Raw genomic sequence first — 19,124 nt, forward strand, 5'->3', positions numbered from 1 at the left:
TGTCTGTATGATCCACATAGTTCACATATGGAAAAAAAAAAGGGCTGAAGAAAACACTTTTTTCTGTGTCTCTAAAAACTGTTGAGGCACCAACTGCCACCCTGACCTAGTTCAGCATGGGAGTGAGTTGATGAAAGGGAGAAAAGGAGATTTAATTATTTAATTAGAATTGGATTTTATTTTTACTTTTGCCATTCAGGAGTAAGAATCTGAAAGTGTCTTCTACTTATTGAACATTAGCAGATGACTCTAACTGATCATAAGGGAGTGTCTTTATATTCAGTTAATTAAGCACACCTTCCTCCTTGCAAATGACTGTAGTTGAACCCAGAGGGGAGAAAGAATGATTAAAAGAACATCAAAGAGAATAGAAGTTAGCCAATTAACACTTTACAGTCTCTTTTCTGTACAGTTCTGCTGCCAGGAAGTGGAAAAGTCTATAACATATACATATATTTTAAATTCTATGATCTGCTTCCCAGTGGCTGTATTGTTATATATTTCTTCATGAAACTGTCTTTGGTAAGACTCTTATGTAAGGAAGGCAGGAGCAAGTTAGAAGCTTTTAAAAATGCTTTTTGGAGAGAAGTATTTTAAAATTCTTTTTGAGAGAACTCGGTTTCAGGGAGGTCAAATAGAAGTACCTTTAATTGAAATAAAGCTTATGATTATCAAAATCAATCTGATTCAAATGGGTAACAATTTTTTATTCAGATAAGTTCCTTTATTCTGTGGGATGCAAACTCATATCAAGTTAACACTGCCCCTGAAATTTTTTCTTGTGACTATTTAAGCAAGAGAGTGTACAAAGCTTTCACCTAAAAAGTTCAGTATTTCCCCAGGACATTGTTAGAAGTGAACAGTTGCATTTTATCTTGTGGGTATTATACTGTTTGGAAGGAGAGAACAGAATAGCAAACCAGCAGTGGTAAAAATAAATAAATAAATAAATAAAAATGCTTCAATAGCTTTTGACTTGCTAGCCAAAGTCACACAGATATATTTCTCGTTGCCTCGGTGATAATACATCTTACCAGCTAGGTTTTTTTGTATTGCATTGGTTTAAAACAACTAGATCTAAAATTCCCAAACAACATAGTAAACCCAAACCTAGCTGAGCATAATGTTTAGTTGAGTTTATTTCTAAGGCTGTGTGATTGTACTGCGTGGATTCATTACCTCCTTTTGCCTTTGTAAGTAGCTAGTAATTCACAGAAGCCTGTATTATCCTCTGGAGGATAGGGAGAAGTATGTTGGTTGCAAGCATGAGGTGTCCCGGGTTGGGTTACTTTTACAGGTATTTTTAGATTTGATGGCCTATTAAGACTGAGTATGATATGGATTGATTCTGAATACACACTAGAGAATTCAAATGATTATGTGATACCCAGCTGGTGTGCTTTAATACGTACAGCAAGCAGGAGCATTTGTGTTATTGGTGACGAGTGATGATAAAGTTTGTGCAGTATGGTGTATTACTTTTCAAAAGTAACTATGCTAATACAGCAATATGAGCTTGCTAAAGGAGTGACACATTAATCTTGTCTTGCTTTCAGCTTTCTTCTGAACCACTCAAGGTCCAGCTTAGCTCAGCTCCATTTGTGTTCTTTTGCTGCAGAGAGAACAGAGCAAAGAGTTGGACTTCTGTGCATCTTCTGTTGTCTAAAAGTTTCCATGTAGCTTTCTACTTTTGTATCTAGGGCCAGGTCCTTTATTCCCACGATAAAACATGTGGTAAGGGAGCTCAAATGCAAGAAATCATTCAGAAATCATTCTGTGCCATCAGGAAAAGATTGTTCCTCACTGAGAAAAGTCCCTTAAAGGGCTTATTAGCCTGCCCTCTTGGGCAGCATCCGTACTGTCATTGGGGTCCTTGGTGCCTCAGCAGATACTGTGTGGAAATGCTACATTTCCTGAAGGATCTCTCTGGGCATGTTGTGAATTTCTTCCTGCTTTTCATGTACCCCAGCATCCTTTGCCAGGAACTCTCTTTACCATCTCTGGGAATGGAGAGCAATGATGTGGAGTCATCTAAGCAGTTCTACACAGATGATCTGTACATGAGCATCCCCCTTTATCATTAGATTAGTCAGAGCTGCCTGAACCAAAGTCAGAAAGCATTAACTCCCATCAGTCCCCTTAGATGTGTTTTGGATGGCCTGTGTCAGTGTTTAGTTTACAAGCTCATTTGGATGAGAAGAGCTCAAGATCCTATGTGACATTCAGAGGCCAACAAGATAGTAAAGCATGTTGCTGCATGTGATCCATCTTGCAGCTGTTAGATGTGTGCATTTAATGGTCTAGCTTGTACCCTTGCCCAGACTCATGAAAAACACCATGAAAGCAGAGCTGTTAATCAAGGCAGCTGGCAAGTCTTTCAAAAATTCCATTGGTTTAAACAGGCATTTGGTCAAATGTTCTGTGTAGCTCAAGTGGCCATCCAGGACTTATACCTTAAAGACTATGTTTATTTGTTGTAGGTGCTGCTATTTTTGTGTAATTGAGGTTTTTCTCTTGTAAGTTTCAAGGACAGTTAATAATCACAGTCCATAAACTCCAGATTAGCTTTGACCTATGTGCAGTTTTCTCATTGTGACAATGAAAATTCTTCATTAGAATATGTAGTTCAGACTAAAGTGAAAGCTGTGTAACTGTTAGGGTAGAAAAGATTTTTTTGTTTGTTTGTTTGTTTGTTTGTTTTTACAGGTATCTTCAATAAACAAGGCCTGAAACACAAATATACATACTGTCTGAATGTAAAACTGTTAGGTGTTCTCCTGCGAGATGAAACCATGCCAAAACCCTGATTGCTATAGACTAACCTCACTTCTCTTTTTTCTCTATTCCAATTTTCATCACAATGACTCTTGCCATTTTATGAGTCTTTCATTTTATTGCTAAAGTGCCCTTCTCACTAATAAACTGCAAACAGTATACAAGTAGTTTGTTTATCAGAGGTTATTTGATGGTTATATAGCTTTGTTTACGATGATGCAAATATAAAAGCTAGTAACATATAAGCTCAAGAACCACAAATATCTTCTGTAACATTTCTACTTTCACAAGCAGCAGAAGGGAAGCAGAGAGGTTTCTCAGGGAGAGCTTTCCTCAAAGACAGCAGAGGGATCTTGTCTGAGAGGAGGCAAAACTATTTCCTGAGGCTTCAGAAATGATTCTTTCCAGTTCATTTTTTCTTCTTGTGGAGTAGGGAACACTTGAACATAGAGAGGCTCTTCTGCTATTCTTGCTTTCCAAACAATCTCAAAGGGCACACAGTTTGCAAAATGTTCTACAGCCAGGACTTAGGTTTGTATTTTTACTTAAATAATAGAATCATAGAATTCTTAAGGCTGGAAAAGACTTCATAGCCCTCCTCTGGACCCACTCTAACAGATCAACAACCTTCTTGTGCCAGGGTTCCCAAACCTGGACACAACACTCCAAGTAAGGCCTTACAAGGGCAGAGTAGAGGGGCAGAGTCACATCCCTCAACCTGCTGGCCGCTCCTCTCTTGATGCAGCCCCAGATGCAGTTGGCCTTCTGGGCTGCAAGCACACACTGCTGGCTCATGTTGAGCTTTTTGTCCACTACAACTCCCAAGTCTTTCTCTGCAAGGATGCTCTCAATGTGTTCTGCTCCACGTCAGTGCTCATGTCTGGGATTGCCCCGACCCAGGTGTAGCACCTTGCTGCAGAGTTCTTGTGCTCTAAGGAAAACATCCTTAAAGAGTTGCCAGCTCTGTTCAGCTCCTTTGTCCCTATGGACAGTGTTCCAGGGAATCTCATCCACTAGGCTTTAAGTAGCTTGAAGTTCACTCTTTAGAAGTTCAGGGTCCTGACCGTGTCCCTAAGTACCACATCTACCCCTTCCTTAAACACTTCCAGGGACAGTGACTCCACCACTCCCCTGGGCAGCCTGTTCCAATGCCTAACCACTTTGAGAATAAATTTTTTCCAACCTGAACCTCCCATGGTGCAGCTTGAGGCCATTCCCCCTAGTCCTATCACCTGTGAGAAGAGGCCAACCCCCAGCTCCCCACAGCTTCCTTTCAGGTAGCTGTAGAGAGCAGTAATGTCTCCCCTGAGCCTCCTCTTCTCCAGACTAAACAACCCCAGTGCCCTCAGCCACTCCTCACAGGACTTGTGCTGCAGGCCCTTCACCAGCTTCGTAGCCCTTTTCTGGACACGTTCCAGGGCCTCGATGTCCTTCTTGTAGTGAGGGGCCCAAAGCTGAACACAGTACTCGAGGTGCGGCCTCACCAGAGCAGAGTGCAGGGGGACGATCACCTCCCTGGTCCTGCTGGCTGCACTATTCCTGATACAAGCCAGGATGCCGTTGGCCTTCTTGGCCACCTGGGCACACTGCCAGCTCATGTTCGGGTGAGCATCAATCAGCACCCCCAGATGCTTTTCCTCTGCACAGCTTTCCAGCCACTCTCCCCCAAGCCTGTAGCACTGCGTGGGGTTGTTGTGACCCAAGTGCAGGACCTGGCCTGTAGCCATGTTGAACCTCATCCCATTGGCCTCTGCCCATCGACCCATCCTGTCCAGGACCCTCTGCAGGGCCTTCCTACTCTCCAGCAGATTGACACTTCCCCCCAGCTTGGTGTCATCTGCAGACTTACTGAGGGTGCACTCATTTCCCTCATCCAAGTCATCAATAAAGATATTAAAGAGGATGGGTCCCAACACAGACCCCTGGGGATCACCACTGGTGACCGGTCACCAGCTGGATTTCACTTTGTTCACCACCACTCTCTGGGCCCGGCCATCCAGCCAGTTTTTAACCCAGCAAAGAGTGTACCTGTCCAAGCCATGGATTGCCAGCTTCTCCAGAAGGATACTGTGGGAGATTGTGTCAAAGGCTTTGCTGAAGTCTAGGTAGACTATGTCAACAGGCTTTCCCTCACTCACCAGGTGGGTCACCTGGTCATAGAAGGAGATGAGGTTGGTCAGGAAGGACCTGCCTCTCATGAACCCGTGAAAAATCTTCTCACGTTTTAGTATCACCAAAGTAAAAAAAAAAAAAATTGCTAATGGGGAAAGGAGAAAACAACAAAACTTGACAAAGTTTACCCTGTAAAGAGTTCAAGGAGATTTTTCCCCTTCTATTTCATGATCTTCCTTCAAGGAGGAAGCAATTCACACAGTGTATGTGAGAGAGTTAAGTGACTTTTGTGGAAGTCCTTCATGAGAAACATGTCTAGAAGTTTGGAACAAACCTATGCTCCAAAGCTGTCCTCAAGAGCAGATGTTTATTCTGTTTAGCTATGAAATTGCTGTTGTTTTTTTTCTTAGTACAATGTGTCAAATCACTTGATGCTTTGCATTAAAGCCAAATGAAAGGCTGCATTAATTAATATATTTTGAATTATAAAGATGACAGTTCTGTAAGATAACGATGCTGAAAATAACAGTTGAAGTTTAATGTCATTGAGTTAGTTTAGCAAAATGGCTATTTTCCATATCTTTTATGAAAAGAAGTTGGAAGTCATTTAGTAGAATTTAACTTATATTTTAAGGCTGTAATGAAAGCCATTTCTGCTTCCTGCCTTTAAAATAGTTTTTGTGTACTGTGAGTTCCATTTTAACCACAATTCAAAAAGGAATGTGCGTGTTACTTATGACTTTCCTGCTATTCTTTCTTTTGTTTCTGTATTTTGCTCTTAAGTTTCCTCAGCACATTGTTAGACTCTACCCTGGCAAGAAGGTGATTGATATGGCTCTTTGTGCCCTGGCTAAATAGCTACACGTACAGTGTATTGTGTCTGCACTTGGGGAAAAAATGAAATGCAATTAAATTCATTTCAACTTCAGTAACATGACATTTCTGTTTCTTTCATGTCAGCCTTTATTCTCTTCTATAATCAGATTTTGTAACCCCTTTTATATTGTCTCCTCACTTCAGCAGTCACTAAATAGGATGCTTGCATTGCAAGTTAATTAGAGATTGTTATGTGCTCAGGTTGACTTTTCCCAAATCTTTGGTGTGGTTTCCACAGCTTCCAGGGGAGCATGTTTCACCAGCTGGTGAGCTGTGAGGCGTGAGGTCCATCCACTCTTGAATCTTCCATTTTGGGCATTACAAATGCTTGTTCTGTTCCAACTCGGGAACTGTAGTACTTCTTTAAATATTTCAGGCAATAGGAATGATCTATGTATTAGGAGAGATTTTTCAAAACTGCAAAGAAAACTCCTAGGAAACAATTAATCACCCTTTGTATTGACAGATATCTGCTAGTGAATGATTTACAGCCTTTTACAGCAGGTGCCACTAGAAGAGTGCAGGAGAATGATGGGAGAGGAGTTGAAAAGGGGAGGACAAAAGATCTCCATCATCCAACTCTTTGTTCATAATTGTAAATTACGAAAATACAAAACATCAGTGCTTAGTTCTAGGGAAAGCATTTGCAGAGTACAGTGAAGAGTTAAAATCAAAAACAAAACAACAACAACAAAAAAACGTGGGAAATGAGTTAGGTTCTTATTTAAACTTAAGACTATTATAATTAGGTTTAAAGAGTAATCTTTTTGTTCAGTGTGAATTGTCATTTCTTAATGAAATATACATAAGCAACTCCCATGAAAGACTTTGAAGGGGAAAACCTCTCATACTTACAGATTACCTTGGGTACACAGGCATTATTGTTATTCTATTAATTTCTTTGTTTTAGCTCCAGTCCCATCCCCCAGCCTTATCTCCCCATCCCTATCCACCCTGTGCTGTTGTTTCCTATAATTAGGGAAGATACACATCTGTCTTCAGGCTACCACCTAATCTTTAAGGCCATATGGGTAAATGGAATATAATTATAATTTAGTAGAAATCGAGCCTTCTGCACATGGGTATATTGCTCTTGTTCTTTTTAAAGAAGGCAAATTGAATCTACAGTATAGTAGGGCTTGGAGAATGGGGTTAGTCCTTGCAAAGTACATATTTTTTAGATTGAAATTTCATTGTGTTCAATTTGGGTGGGGAATTACGCAATTTGGGAGGAATTCTAACACAATGTTACCACAATATGCAAGCACCCTGCATATTGTGAAGAAATCAGCTGTGGTTATATGCAAAATATTAACAGAGGTCATTTTTTGTCCCCCTCTTTTTCAGTTATTTTTATTTCAGTTGCTGCGAGGACTGTCTTACATCCACCAGCGTTACATTTTGCACAGGGACCTGAAACCACAGAATCTTCTGATCAGTGACACGGGGGAGTTAAAGCTGGCAGACTTTGGTAGGCAAGCAGTTAATTACAAGTCTCTTATAATGTTGTAGGAATGTCAGACAGATGGTTCCATTGATTTCTCTTCCCCCCACCCTATTCCTTAGACACACCTTCTTCATTGTAGATAATTGCACATTTTTCTCCTGAGCAAAGAAATTGATTATGGTCAACAAAATGTTTGATTAAAAGGCAGCAAGTGAAAAACAAATATATACTCCTGTTCTCACCAGGAAAATAATGCTGGAAGTATTTCAGTTTTACTTGCCATGAGACCTCTGAATTAAAATTCAGAACCTTTGAAAAGAGAGATTGAGAGAGAGAGAACTGAGGAAATACAGAATATGTGAAGAGCACAGTCACTTTGTGCAAGCAGCTCTCGGGTTGTGGAGATCTGGAAGTAGGATTAACTTTCATAAAATGATGATTGATTGAAAGAGACTGAAAGATTTAAGAATATTTATTCTTTCTAAAGATAAAAGGAAGCTAAGATCATCTGGACTGCTTTCAGTATCCATTCTTAGTCCCTTATGGGGAAAAGCCATATGTGAAGTATAGAAGCAGGAGAAATTGTCCACTGAAAGGTTAGCCCTTTTGTGATATATATATTTTTTAAATTTTGATCTTTAAATACTTTTTAGTGGCTACACTGGAGATGTAATCCTTCTGAAAGTCATCGTGAATGCAGATATGGCAAATGGCAATATTTTTCTTTAGTGATTTTCCAAAAATGTTGTAGGAATTTCTCTTTTTCCAATAGGTCAACTTCTCAGCTACTGACTCCAGCAGAACTTCTGAAGTAAGCTGAAAATATGACCTATCAATTTTTTCAAATGTCTTTTATTTTTATGACTGCTATCCACATCAGGCTTCTCATTTCATTCACCAGCAGTAATGAGGAAGCCTTATGTGCTAATTGGCAATTTCACTGTTAAAGTAGTCCTGTTTTTTGTCTTTTAATTAGTATTACTGCAATTAACAGCTCAGTATGTATTTGCTGTGCTGGAGAACAGAGCAGAAACTCAGGTGGACGCTCCACAAGAACTTGATTGTGAGGTGATTAAAGAAACAGTATTAGAAACAAGAATAATTTATTTTTACATACCATTTTCTGTGGCTGTTTTTCAAAACCTGGAGGATGCCAAAAGTTTCTTAAAGAAACACTTAAAAAAAACATTCCTGCATCTTGTATTTTACTATAATATTTCATTTCTTAAATACTTGAAACAAACAAATCATTAAGTGTTTTTGTTTGCAGTGAAGTATGAATTAGTCTTATGTTGATGGTGTGCTGTTTGAAATAGATAGTTTTGTTGTATTGTTGTTGTGTATAATACACTGTACAGTTATCTGAATCCCAAATATCCCCATATTATAAATCCTTCAAGAGATTATTATGACAGTGCTCCAGCTTTGGAGGATACTGAAAACTCTGACCTTACAAACTCCTTTGTTATGTACAGTGTCTCATATGATGCTTTTTTTTTTCCTTTATTTCTTCCCCACCCCTCAAGCTATATGGCCAATTTGAAGCTATTAAAAAATTAAAAAAGAGAAATGTCATTCAAGAAGAATTAATCTTTTGAAAATATCTCTCTTGAAAATATTCAACTATATTAATAATAAAATAATAATAATATAATATAAATATATAATAATAATAATAAAATAATCATCTATCAGATACAGATATAGTCAATCTGTTATAATTTCATGTTTTTAGTTGTTTCTCTGACTGTAGTCTCTCTTGGGCTAGAAACCCATTTTAAATCAGTTAGTGTACATAGTCATGCTGATCCTCATCTAGGACTGCAAGACATTGCTGTATATTACCAGTACTCAAATAAAGTTAATAGTCCTACTTTGGTTAAATTTGTGGGTTAAATCCTGCTCCATGTGTGGTATAATGAAGTTCTATCCAAGCAATTTGACAAACATGAAGCATCAGAGCAATAACTCTTAGTTCTTTATGTTTTATTATAATGTTAAGTGAAATCCCTGGAAAACCTGTTAAAAATGAAGAGAAAATTAGAAATTTGAAAAATTCAGTGACCGTTGCTTAATTCCACAGTAGCCAGCCCTTTCCTTGAGCTTGGTCCAGTAGCCTTCCTTTTGTGGCTGGGGACAGGAGGCCTTCAAACTTTTCAGATGTGTTTTTAAGAAAACAAACAAAAAAACCTTTCCCCAGCACTGCTAAATTCTTTGTTGGAAATGTGAACCGGTCAATGTGATGCCCAGCTCAGACGTGCAACTGACCACTGGTTGTGTTGGCTGATGTTCAGTAGAATATAAGAAAGCTTGGGACATTTATGTTCCCTATGTGCTTTCACCTTGTTGTAGTAGGAAATGGAGCTCTTGCTTCTGAGGACTTTTTTGTACCTCAGTGCAGCATGAGGCTAATGTTCTTTTGCTGACATCAAAGGCAATATTTTCTCAGCTTTGTGTTGGCAGGAATTAAAGATTGACCGTTATGTATTCTTATGAAATGAAGAATAAAGGTGTATAAGTAAAACTAGAAAGAAATACCAAGTAATAGGCATGTGAATGTATAACGTAGTGAGGATTTTTTTCCTGTTGTAAGTTTGTCTTGATGTAACAGAAACACCTGCATAACCACCTCTTATTTACTGAGAGGAGATTATATGACTCCATATTTTTTTTCAAGCTGTATTTTCTTTCATGGCTAATGAACTTGTAAAATTCAAAACCAGATGGGTTAAATTTCTCTGAGAAACAGGATGAAAAATTAGACGTGATGAGGTTAAAGTTTGAAGGGTTGTGACCTCTTTCACTGGAGGCATGAGAAATGAGAGCATAAACATGTGCATGCACACAAACATGTTCACGAATGCATGTTTACCTATTGAAACACTGTACTGTTAGAGCCCATCTTCCACTTTCCCAGTACGAAAGACTCTTCTTAAACAAGATGTAAGATACAGTCTTGCTTCTTTTAACATATTTCTTCTGCAAATGACTAATTCATGATAATGGCTTGGAAAGGAAGTTGATTTAGATTATATTTTTGATTAATTACATGAGAAGTGGTATGGAAATTAGAGAAATGGGCGCTTTGTTTTAGAATTCACTCAGGGCAGAAGAGAACTTATCATGAAATCAGTTTCTGACAGAGATAGCGTTGACTTTGCTAGCACAATAAATATAAAATCCTAGAGCAAAGGCCTTTTAGTCTCTAAGGACAAGACCTTCAGATTTTGTTTCACAAGTTTATAAAAAATCAACAGCTTGGCCGAAGGTTTTTAATTTGGCATCAGGCTTATTTAATCTCCTCAGTGTGGGATATCAAATACTTAAAAGCAGGCTGCAGTAGATCATAGTTCTTGAATAAACAAGGTAAAAGAAAGGCTATTCATGCCTGCCAGTGCATTGCATTGCAGCTGAAGTGGAATCTTTGAATAACCGTGGGCATGTGTTTTTCTATAGCACAGCTCCCAGACATAGATACTCCACTGTGTGGGAGTGCCTTTGTTCAGATGAACGGGAGTTTGCTTTACTGTTCTTTGTGCTATAGTTGCTATGAAATGAACATTTATGAGAAGACTCGGCAGTAAAATGAAAAGCGATAACAGAACACAGAGACTTTATCAAATTAAAAATTGATGAGGTATAAAAAATAGCTTTCTTGAGAAGATATAATAGGGAAGACTACTTCTTGAATAGTTGTTGCTCTGAAAAATAGTCCTTGAATTCTATTCTTGCATTTTTTTTTCTTCAATCTAATTAAAATTCCAGAGGAAATTAAAGTATATAGGAATTTTCCTTATGAAATGATTAAATAAAATGCAAGAATTATTTTTGATCCTGCACTGTGAATTTGTCTAGCTGTCTGTAGTTTCGGTTATTTTCTCCTGTACAGATGTCTGTCTTGAGTAGAAATAAAGTATTATAAACCTCTAATGAGTATCACCATAAGCAATTACAAACTTAAATGAATAGAGCCTTGTGCTGAATGTTAGCCACCACACACACTGGGCTGCGTAACTGTTGCTTAGGCTTTGGTTAGTTATTTCTTCACTTTAAACTTTTCTGTGCACTATTCACAGATGTATTTATTTGGCCTTTGGATGTGTATTGACTTTAAAAACAAAAAAAAACAAAACAAAACAAAAAAAAACTGGGAGCCTTTTTTTAGGAAAATCATTGAGCAGCTTTAAAATCAAGGTGTGTTTCTAGAATAAATGCATTTATGTTAATTTTAGAGTGTCAAGTGGCTGTACAGCAGTGGATAGGAGCATGAATCCAAAGACTGAACACTAAGAATATCTTTTATTTTTTTCCAAGAGTTACTTGCAATCAGGTGATTATTACTCTAAGCAGAATACCTTTCTAAAGTATGTAATTTGTATTCATACTGAACAATCATTCAAGAATTCTTTGTTTTATTTATATATGAGGTACATATAACCAGTACCACTTGTCATTTCAGCAATCCCTTATTTTTAAGTGTGACTTCAGACCTCTAAAAGATACCTACCAAAGACTGGAGAAGCAAATATAGATGACAACACTAGAGGAACAGACAAGCTCTGCCAGTCACATTATCTTTGACTCGTCATGATGGTGCTTCTGAGTGACCACTCAGGCAGGAGGGTCTACAGTGTTGAAAGGTCTTAGATGGCAGCAGCTCTGCCACCAGTGAGGAGTTTAAGGCACCTGGGAGGAAAATAAGTTGGGGCGAAGGAGGAGGCAGGCAACAACAGGCTGTTGAGGAGGAAAAGGAAAGATGCTGGAGGAGCATGAGGGAGAGAAATAATAAGTGGTTGTGGAAAATGTAGTCCCTTTGCTAAGTGGGGCAGGTGAGGTAGTCACAGCAGACGCAGATAGGGCTGATGTGCTCAATGACATCCTTGTCTTGGTCTTCAAAAATGAAATCTCACAAACCTTTGTTGTCAGAGACACGGTTCATGGAGGAGAAGAGTGAGTGGAAGAGAACTGAGTCAGGGATCTTCTGAGAAATCTTGACCCATGCAAGTTCATGGGTCCACACATGAGACCTCTTGAGGGTACTGGGAAAGATGACTGATGTCATCGTAAGGCTGCTTTCTATCACCTTTGAAAGATTCTGTCAACTGGGGGAGGTCTCCAATAACGGCGGAAAAGTGAACATTGTACGTATTTTCAGAAAGAGAAAGAAGGAAGGTCTGGGATGGGAAGGAAGGTCCCAGGGATGGGAAAATGATGGAGCAAGTCCTCCTACACACAATACCTGCTGTTAGTATTTAGTTATTGTGTATGCCAATATAAATCAAGATTGGCTAATCAGTTTTGCTTACATCCAGATTATTACATTTAAACTACAGCTCAAAGTCTCTGAATGGCTGATAGCAATCAGGTAGGAGATGGGAAGTGGATCCTACTTTCCAGATGGGACTTTCCAGGAAGGATTTGTCTTTCTGTGTTGTGTTTCTTATTCTCTGTCCCCAAAGTTCAGTTAGAAGCCCAATATTCTGGCTCTTCTAGGAACAATGTGGGTGGACCTTTAAACTGATCATATTATGTTTTCTCTTACATATTCTTTAGTTTGAAAAATGTTATGCTCTCTGGCTTGAAAAAATACATGTTCTACTTGCTTGTTATTCTAAATTTTCAGATAAAACAGTTACGGAACTTCTGAGGGCAGGCACATTGCATGTCACTTGCTGATGTACTGAAAAACTCCTCAGGGCATCATAGGTGTATGGAACAAAACATTTGAGCTTGGCTTGCATGTGAAGCAGTCATAGCACCTCTGACAATGTGAGAGAAAATGGCCAAATTATTAAGACTCTTGTCCTGCTTTATCTGTTAGTTGATCAACATGCTGATGGGAATTTTATTTCAGGGGATTTCTTGTTGGTGAAACTTCCCCGCAGCCACTTTTCCCATTTGTCTTTTCTGCTAGGCCTGCAGTATAGGTGAACTGTACAAGTTGTGTGGTTGAGAAGTTTGAAGATCTGTTTGGTCTGCATTTTGGACTGTGCAATTTTCTCAAGTGCAAAGATCTCCTATGTAATTACATCTTTTAATTGGGGTGCCATTCTTTTTAGCATGTACACTGACTTTCTTGCTATGCCATGGCTCCAAGACACAGCGTATGGCTGTGACTATGCAGGTACCCAAGAGGCAGACGTGCAAAATACAATTTCAAAGTGTGAAAGAGAAAGTCTAGAAGGTATTGTTAGCTTGACTGTAATTTGAAAGGATAGAAAAACTTGTTGATTGATTTATTAACATTATTAATTTTTTATTACATTTTGTAAGGCTTGCATAGAAATTGCCCCTTCACCCCCTTCTCTGCACTGATTCTTCTTAGTTTCAGTCTGTTTAACAAGCTTCAGGCTGTGGTAATGCCCCAAAGAGTTCTAGTGTTGCAAGGTGAGTGTGAAAGAACATCAGGAAATAGGTACTTTAATGCTTTGGGGCTTGTTCCTGCAGTCAGAGAGTTGCTCTTTCTTGTCTGTGGGAGTCGGCTTTATAGAAAAAAATGGCAGAAGAATCTTAATGGAAATTTCTTGGCTTTAGTCTTCCAAATAACATGGACCCTAAAGCCTTTCATTTCAGCTTTTTGTTATCTTTTGGGATCTTCTTGGATGAATAAGGAGCTGCAGGAGGTCTGCATCATGGTGGAAATACTGCCTTACACTTTCAGAATTTTCTTGATATAAAACCTTGCAATGTAAGAAAAGACAGTATCAAATAGGTATGATTGAGCCTTGCATCCTTTTGGATATATAGGGTGATTAATAATAGATAACAGGAGCAAAGAGGCTTGAGGATTGTAATAAAGAGAATTATACTCCATAGAGTTGCAGTTTAAAACTGCAGCTGAGTATTAAAGAGGATGTTTCCATGAATTTCCATACAGATTTTACTGCAGGGAGCATGTTGGAGATATGTCATGAGGGACAAAACTATTGCTGTATAGTTAGTTTACTGTTAGGATGACTAAAGCTATGTTGATAACTTGAAAAAAATAGCTTTTTTTTCACAGTAAGAGTCCCGTAAGGAATTTCTTTATATAAATTCATATGAAATGTTGGATAGCATAAAAGATTGCTCACATGAATAACCGCTATGTTTTTCTGTGTGAATGTTCCACAGAGTATCAATTCTTGAAGATATCAGTATATGGAGTTGTCATGGTGCTGGAAGTTTCCATTTTCAGTGATGCTTGGTGTAATTGTTTGTAAAACCCCTCAGGGAATGTCTCTAGCTGTGGACTGGCAACCTCTAACCTTCCTGGCTTTAGGAAACAGCAGGCTGGGTAGCTGCAGTCGTGCGGTTTGAGGATGAGCTATAGGAGCTGCCTGGGTCATCTTGGAGGTAGCTGACCCACCATAAGCCCCTGCCGCTTTAGGAACAGGCTGTGCCAGGGCTGGAGAAATCATGGAAGGTGTTTGAATGTTTTTATTAAAGGCTGCTGCTGGTGATGAAGGGAACCAGCATACCCAAAATGTAGGTCCACAGACTCCTCAAATACCTAGTCTGAAATTAACAGAATGAAAAAGGCATTTATTTCCCATATTCTTGTTAGAGGTTGCTGTTTCCCCAGGTGCAGTCTGGTCCCCTTTGATAATAGCCTTCCAGCCTGAAGAATTCATTCGCATAGCCCCAGGTCAGTAACAGGTTTCTTTGAGGGGCATTGATAACATTTGTATTAAATAGCAAGTAATGAAGATGGCTCACAATGTTGTGAGTTGAAAAAAAAAGGAAGTAGGAACCTGGAAAGTGAAATCTTGAGTTAGCTTGCAGATCTTCAGAAAATACAGTTATTTCTGTAACTAACTGTAACACGGTGGTTTTTGTCGAGAGCAGAAGTTGAGAGTGCTATCCACTTTGACACCTTGGTTCGAGGCCTGGAGCAGCAGAGCAGCCTGTGTACGTTTGGCCTGGCGTAACCTTGAATGCATGCTACCAGATCAGTGAAAAATGCCCCATTGCTTTCTGGAACCAGAGAAAGGGATCCCAGAGCTCATTGTTCATTGTTCAAGTTCATTGGTAGCCAGGGGACCTTCAAATATGTTGTCTTGGAGGAAGGATTAAAGCTGTAGGCTGCGGAGGCTGGGGGTGCTGTGGACCCAGAGACCCTTTCCAAGCTGCTATATCAGTTATTTGCTTCCCCCAGACGACAAGCTGTCCCTCCACCCCCAGTTCTTCTTGGTTTCTAACAGTACAGCTGACTGCTGTCGGGGAGTAGCCAAAGCTGCCTCCTTCCCCTCTCCTCACAGAGGCAATGGCTTCACGTGATGCTTTTCTGACCTTCTTGTATCTTGCCCAGAAAACATGGGGAGTGAGATGAAATGCGTAGGTGGCAGGAAATCTCAAGCAACAGCAGCGCAAAGAGGTAGATTTGATTTCTGGTGCTTGGGCTGATGAATTCTTTTGTGCATTGTTTTAGAGATTAAACTGGAGGAGAATTTGTGGTCCAGTGCTGTGCAAATGCCTTTTGCTTCTCATATCTATTTAGCTTGCTGTTCCCATCATGGACCTCAGTCTAATTTGTTTCATTGATCTGATGGGTTTATTGAGGAATTAGGCAAATCTAATTTAAAAATTGCCATTGTGAGAGTCGATGCAAGAAGAGTATCTTATGGCTGGAAAATGGGTTTGCTGACCTATGGAAAACAAATAGATTTGACATAGGTTGCTTGGAAACAAACTGGACTTTTTGTCCACGTCAGTCTCCACTGATTGTTTTTTAATTGTTGAAATTAAAATTCTTAAAAAATACCCATTTTTTCAGCTATAGCAATAAGTAGATACTGTAACTTGAGCTCTTCCCGCTAAGAAGCACTGTGTAGGATTATTGGCTGATGAAGAAAAAATAATAATTTATTTTTAAACCAATAAGGAGCTGGAGATTGGTTTGAGTCACTAAATGAGTCCCCTGTTAAAAGCATCTCAGATTACCTAGGGTTCAATCCAGTTTCCAATTGTTACAAGTTAGAGATATATTGAGCCTTTAAATAGGAGGAAAGCATCTTAATTATCCATTAAGGGCAATAAAGGAAGTTGGTTATGACACCATTAAAACAACTGTGATGAAAATCTGTTTCAGTGTTTTGTGCTTAGGAAGAATGTGGGATTTGGATGTCATCTGTAATGTGGCTAGCTCAGTGCTGATTGTGATCTTGCATTATTACCACAACCACTATTACCACAAGAGAGGCCCATCAAGCCAAAGGAATCTGTAGATGTATTTAAAATCTGGGCAGCAGTGATAAGCTTTTTGCTTTCATTGCAAAAAAAAAGAAAATATTCAGTCGTGTCCACGATCTCATTTCAGTTTTCTCTTCCTACACATCTTGCTTCTTCTATAGCCTTAGCGTGTAGCCTTGTAACTACTGTGGCTATAAGCCCCTGTGTTTTATTTTTCCAAAGTTTCTTTGCTCACTTCTGATACTGTAGATACAGGGAAAAAATATCAGTGGAGGAAATGATGTAGTCACTCTAATGGTGGCACTTAAAAGGGAATGAAAAAAGTAATCAGAAGTGTGACTTGTGGACTAAGATGGGCCACCTTCCCCCTCCTTTCTCTGTTTGAAAATTGACTGAGAAACACCTCGGTGTGCTGCGTTGCCAGTCTGATTTTGAAATTTCATAAGTAACGTGAGATTTTCACAAGTGTTGAGCAGCTGCAGCCACACTAACTTGTCAGAATGGTGCTTCCTGTGTCTCAGACCCTGGTGATATTTCATTAGTAGTTTTCCTCCTGCCTGAGAAATGGCAAACTGCTTTTGTCAGTGTAGCTATATTCAAAAGCCTGCTAGCGTCATGGTAAAGCTTTTGAGTATAGGTGTCGAGGTTGATCCCCTAGTACTTTCCCTGTTGGCCTTCTTGGTCTGATTATGCTTTTGTTTAATGTTTCCTTATTTAAGAGAACATACTATATTATAATGGGAGAAAATTATGCCAAATTGTAATCATTTAAATTTCATTGATGTGTTAATAGTTATGCAGATTTATTTTGCACAGGAAATAATCAACTATGTGGAAATTAAAGGATAACTGGAAAGCAGTGTGGGTTAAAGAAGAAAAAAATTATCATCAGTCAGAACAAAAATATTGATATGCAAAGAAAAAGATTAATGTGAAAGGAGAATGGCAGTTCATTAAGAGAAATGTGCTGTTTAACACGATATGAAATAATTCCATAATTGAGATAGCATTTTAAAGAAATGATTGCTCTGTAATCTATATCACGGTTTATTTTGTTCTAGATGGTGTAAAACCTTACTGCAACAGATTCACTTTTTATCTAGGTAATTTTTAATAATTTATGCAGGGTTAATTTTCAGTCTTTCTGAAGGATGCAGTGCTGGGTAATATTAATATTTTTTATAGTTGCATGATTCCTATTCATGTGTTAAGAGGAGAATTTCGCTGCAGCCACTGGCCTCCACAGCATCCAGAAGCCATCAGGCACTAAGTTACTGATGGTAAAAGTGGGAGCTCAGGAATCGTGAGCATTTGATCCGGGTGAGGTAGCAACGTTGACAACTGCTTTGTATGAGGGAGGAAATGCTGTTCCATGATTTTCATGTTACATGTTAGGGAAAAAGTCTGGTTAGATCTTCACCTTGTTAAAAGGTGGCCAAGCTCTCCTCCAAGGTCACTTTCAGCTTTTCCCACCTTTGGCTTTTATGCCTTATATAACATATCAGATGTTAAAGTAATTTTTTCCAGAGGCCATTAGAAATAAGGGAGAAGAAGATATTCAGGTGTCATCTCTTTTATCCCTACCCCCAGATATGAACATACTTCTTATCCTTCTTATTTCAGCAATTTTTAGGTCACTTTTTTTTTTTTTTTTTTCTTTTTTCTCCCAGTATTCACTCTTGTGGCTGTATTTGCGCTTAAGGATATTTCATTGCAATGGTCTTTAAGTTAGATATTAACTGTAGTGGGTTGAATTGATTGTAAAAGCAGATACCAAGCATGAGGCACTATAAGGGAAAAACTTTTCATTATATCAGTACTGTCATTGCTGATGGTAAGTTCTGTACTCTTCAAGCAGGGTGAAAATTTTATTCAGCCTTGAACTGTGTGTAGACCTTAGGAAAAAAAAAATATATATATTTTAAAAATCACTGTCTTACTGAAATGCACTTTATGAAAAAAAAAATCCTAATTTACCTTCTTGAAACTTGGACAATTCTTTGCTGAGGGTTACAGCCAACTTTGCCATGTAGGTTGCAGGATGTGATGCTGAATGGATTGTCAGAATGAGATGTGCTCACCTGTGTACTTATGATTTGTTTGTACATGCAAACTTGAAATAGGAAATGGTTTATATAAAACATGAAATGTTCCAAAGTTACTAAGAATATGACAGTAGTATTTTTTCTATGATCAAGATACTGTTAGGTTTACTTTGCTTGCAATCCAGAAAAAGTTTATAATCAAGCACTGCACGGAGAAGCACATCAATAGTCCTTAACTTAAATAATAGAAAAAGGAATGGTTTAACTTCAGTACTAACAATTTTTCATTTGTTTTAGTGAGGTATGACACAGGGATTTGCAATTCCCCTGACTTAGTAGTGTTACATCTGTATATAACAGACTAGATATGGTCCTATAGCTCCGATTTTGCTACCTTGGCAGTGGCATTTCAGCATTTCAGTGCCACTATACAGAAAGTTGCCACATGAGGAACATTTGCTTTTTAACCACACGCTTCCAGAATCATACTGTTAAGGCACAGCCTTAATCCTTTTCCAATGTAACTTTTTAAAAATGAAATTGTCTGTTTTCATTTCTTCCTTCGCTGTGACAAAATTATATTACGAACTGATTAGGTGGCTCTGCAGGAATACAGATGCCTGACTACTGATGTAAAGTCAAATAATCATTTAGATCTTAAGCATATTGGAATGTCTCTCACAAAACTTTCCTTGTAA

At 38.6% G+C, this 19,124-nt stretch overlaps 1 protein-coding gene across 10 annotated transcripts in view; it reads left to right on the top strand.

The window, feature by feature from the left end:
- The window catches only part of CDK14 (cyclin dependent kinase 14), a 332,062-nt gene that overhangs the window by 162,882 nt on the left and 150,056 nt on the right, over positions 1 to 19,124 (top strand). For all 10 annotated transcript variants that reach the window (XM_035545540.2, XM_035545541.2, XM_035545542.2 and 7 more), the window contains one exon: positions 7,111 to 7,234. In XM_035545540.2, coding sequence (XP_035401433.1) covers positions 7,111 to 7,234 — 124 coding nt within the window. The remainder of the gene's footprint in view (positions 1 to 7,110; positions 7,235 to 19,124) is intronic.

This window comes from Cygnus atratus, chromosome 2, assembly GCF_013377495.2.
Source record: "Cygnus atratus isolate AKBS03 ecotype Queensland, Australia chromosome 2, CAtr_DNAZoo_HiC_assembly, whole genome shotgun sequence".
Lineage (NCBI taxonomy): Eukaryota > Metazoa > Chordata > Aves > Anseriformes > Anatidae > Cygnus > Cygnus atratus.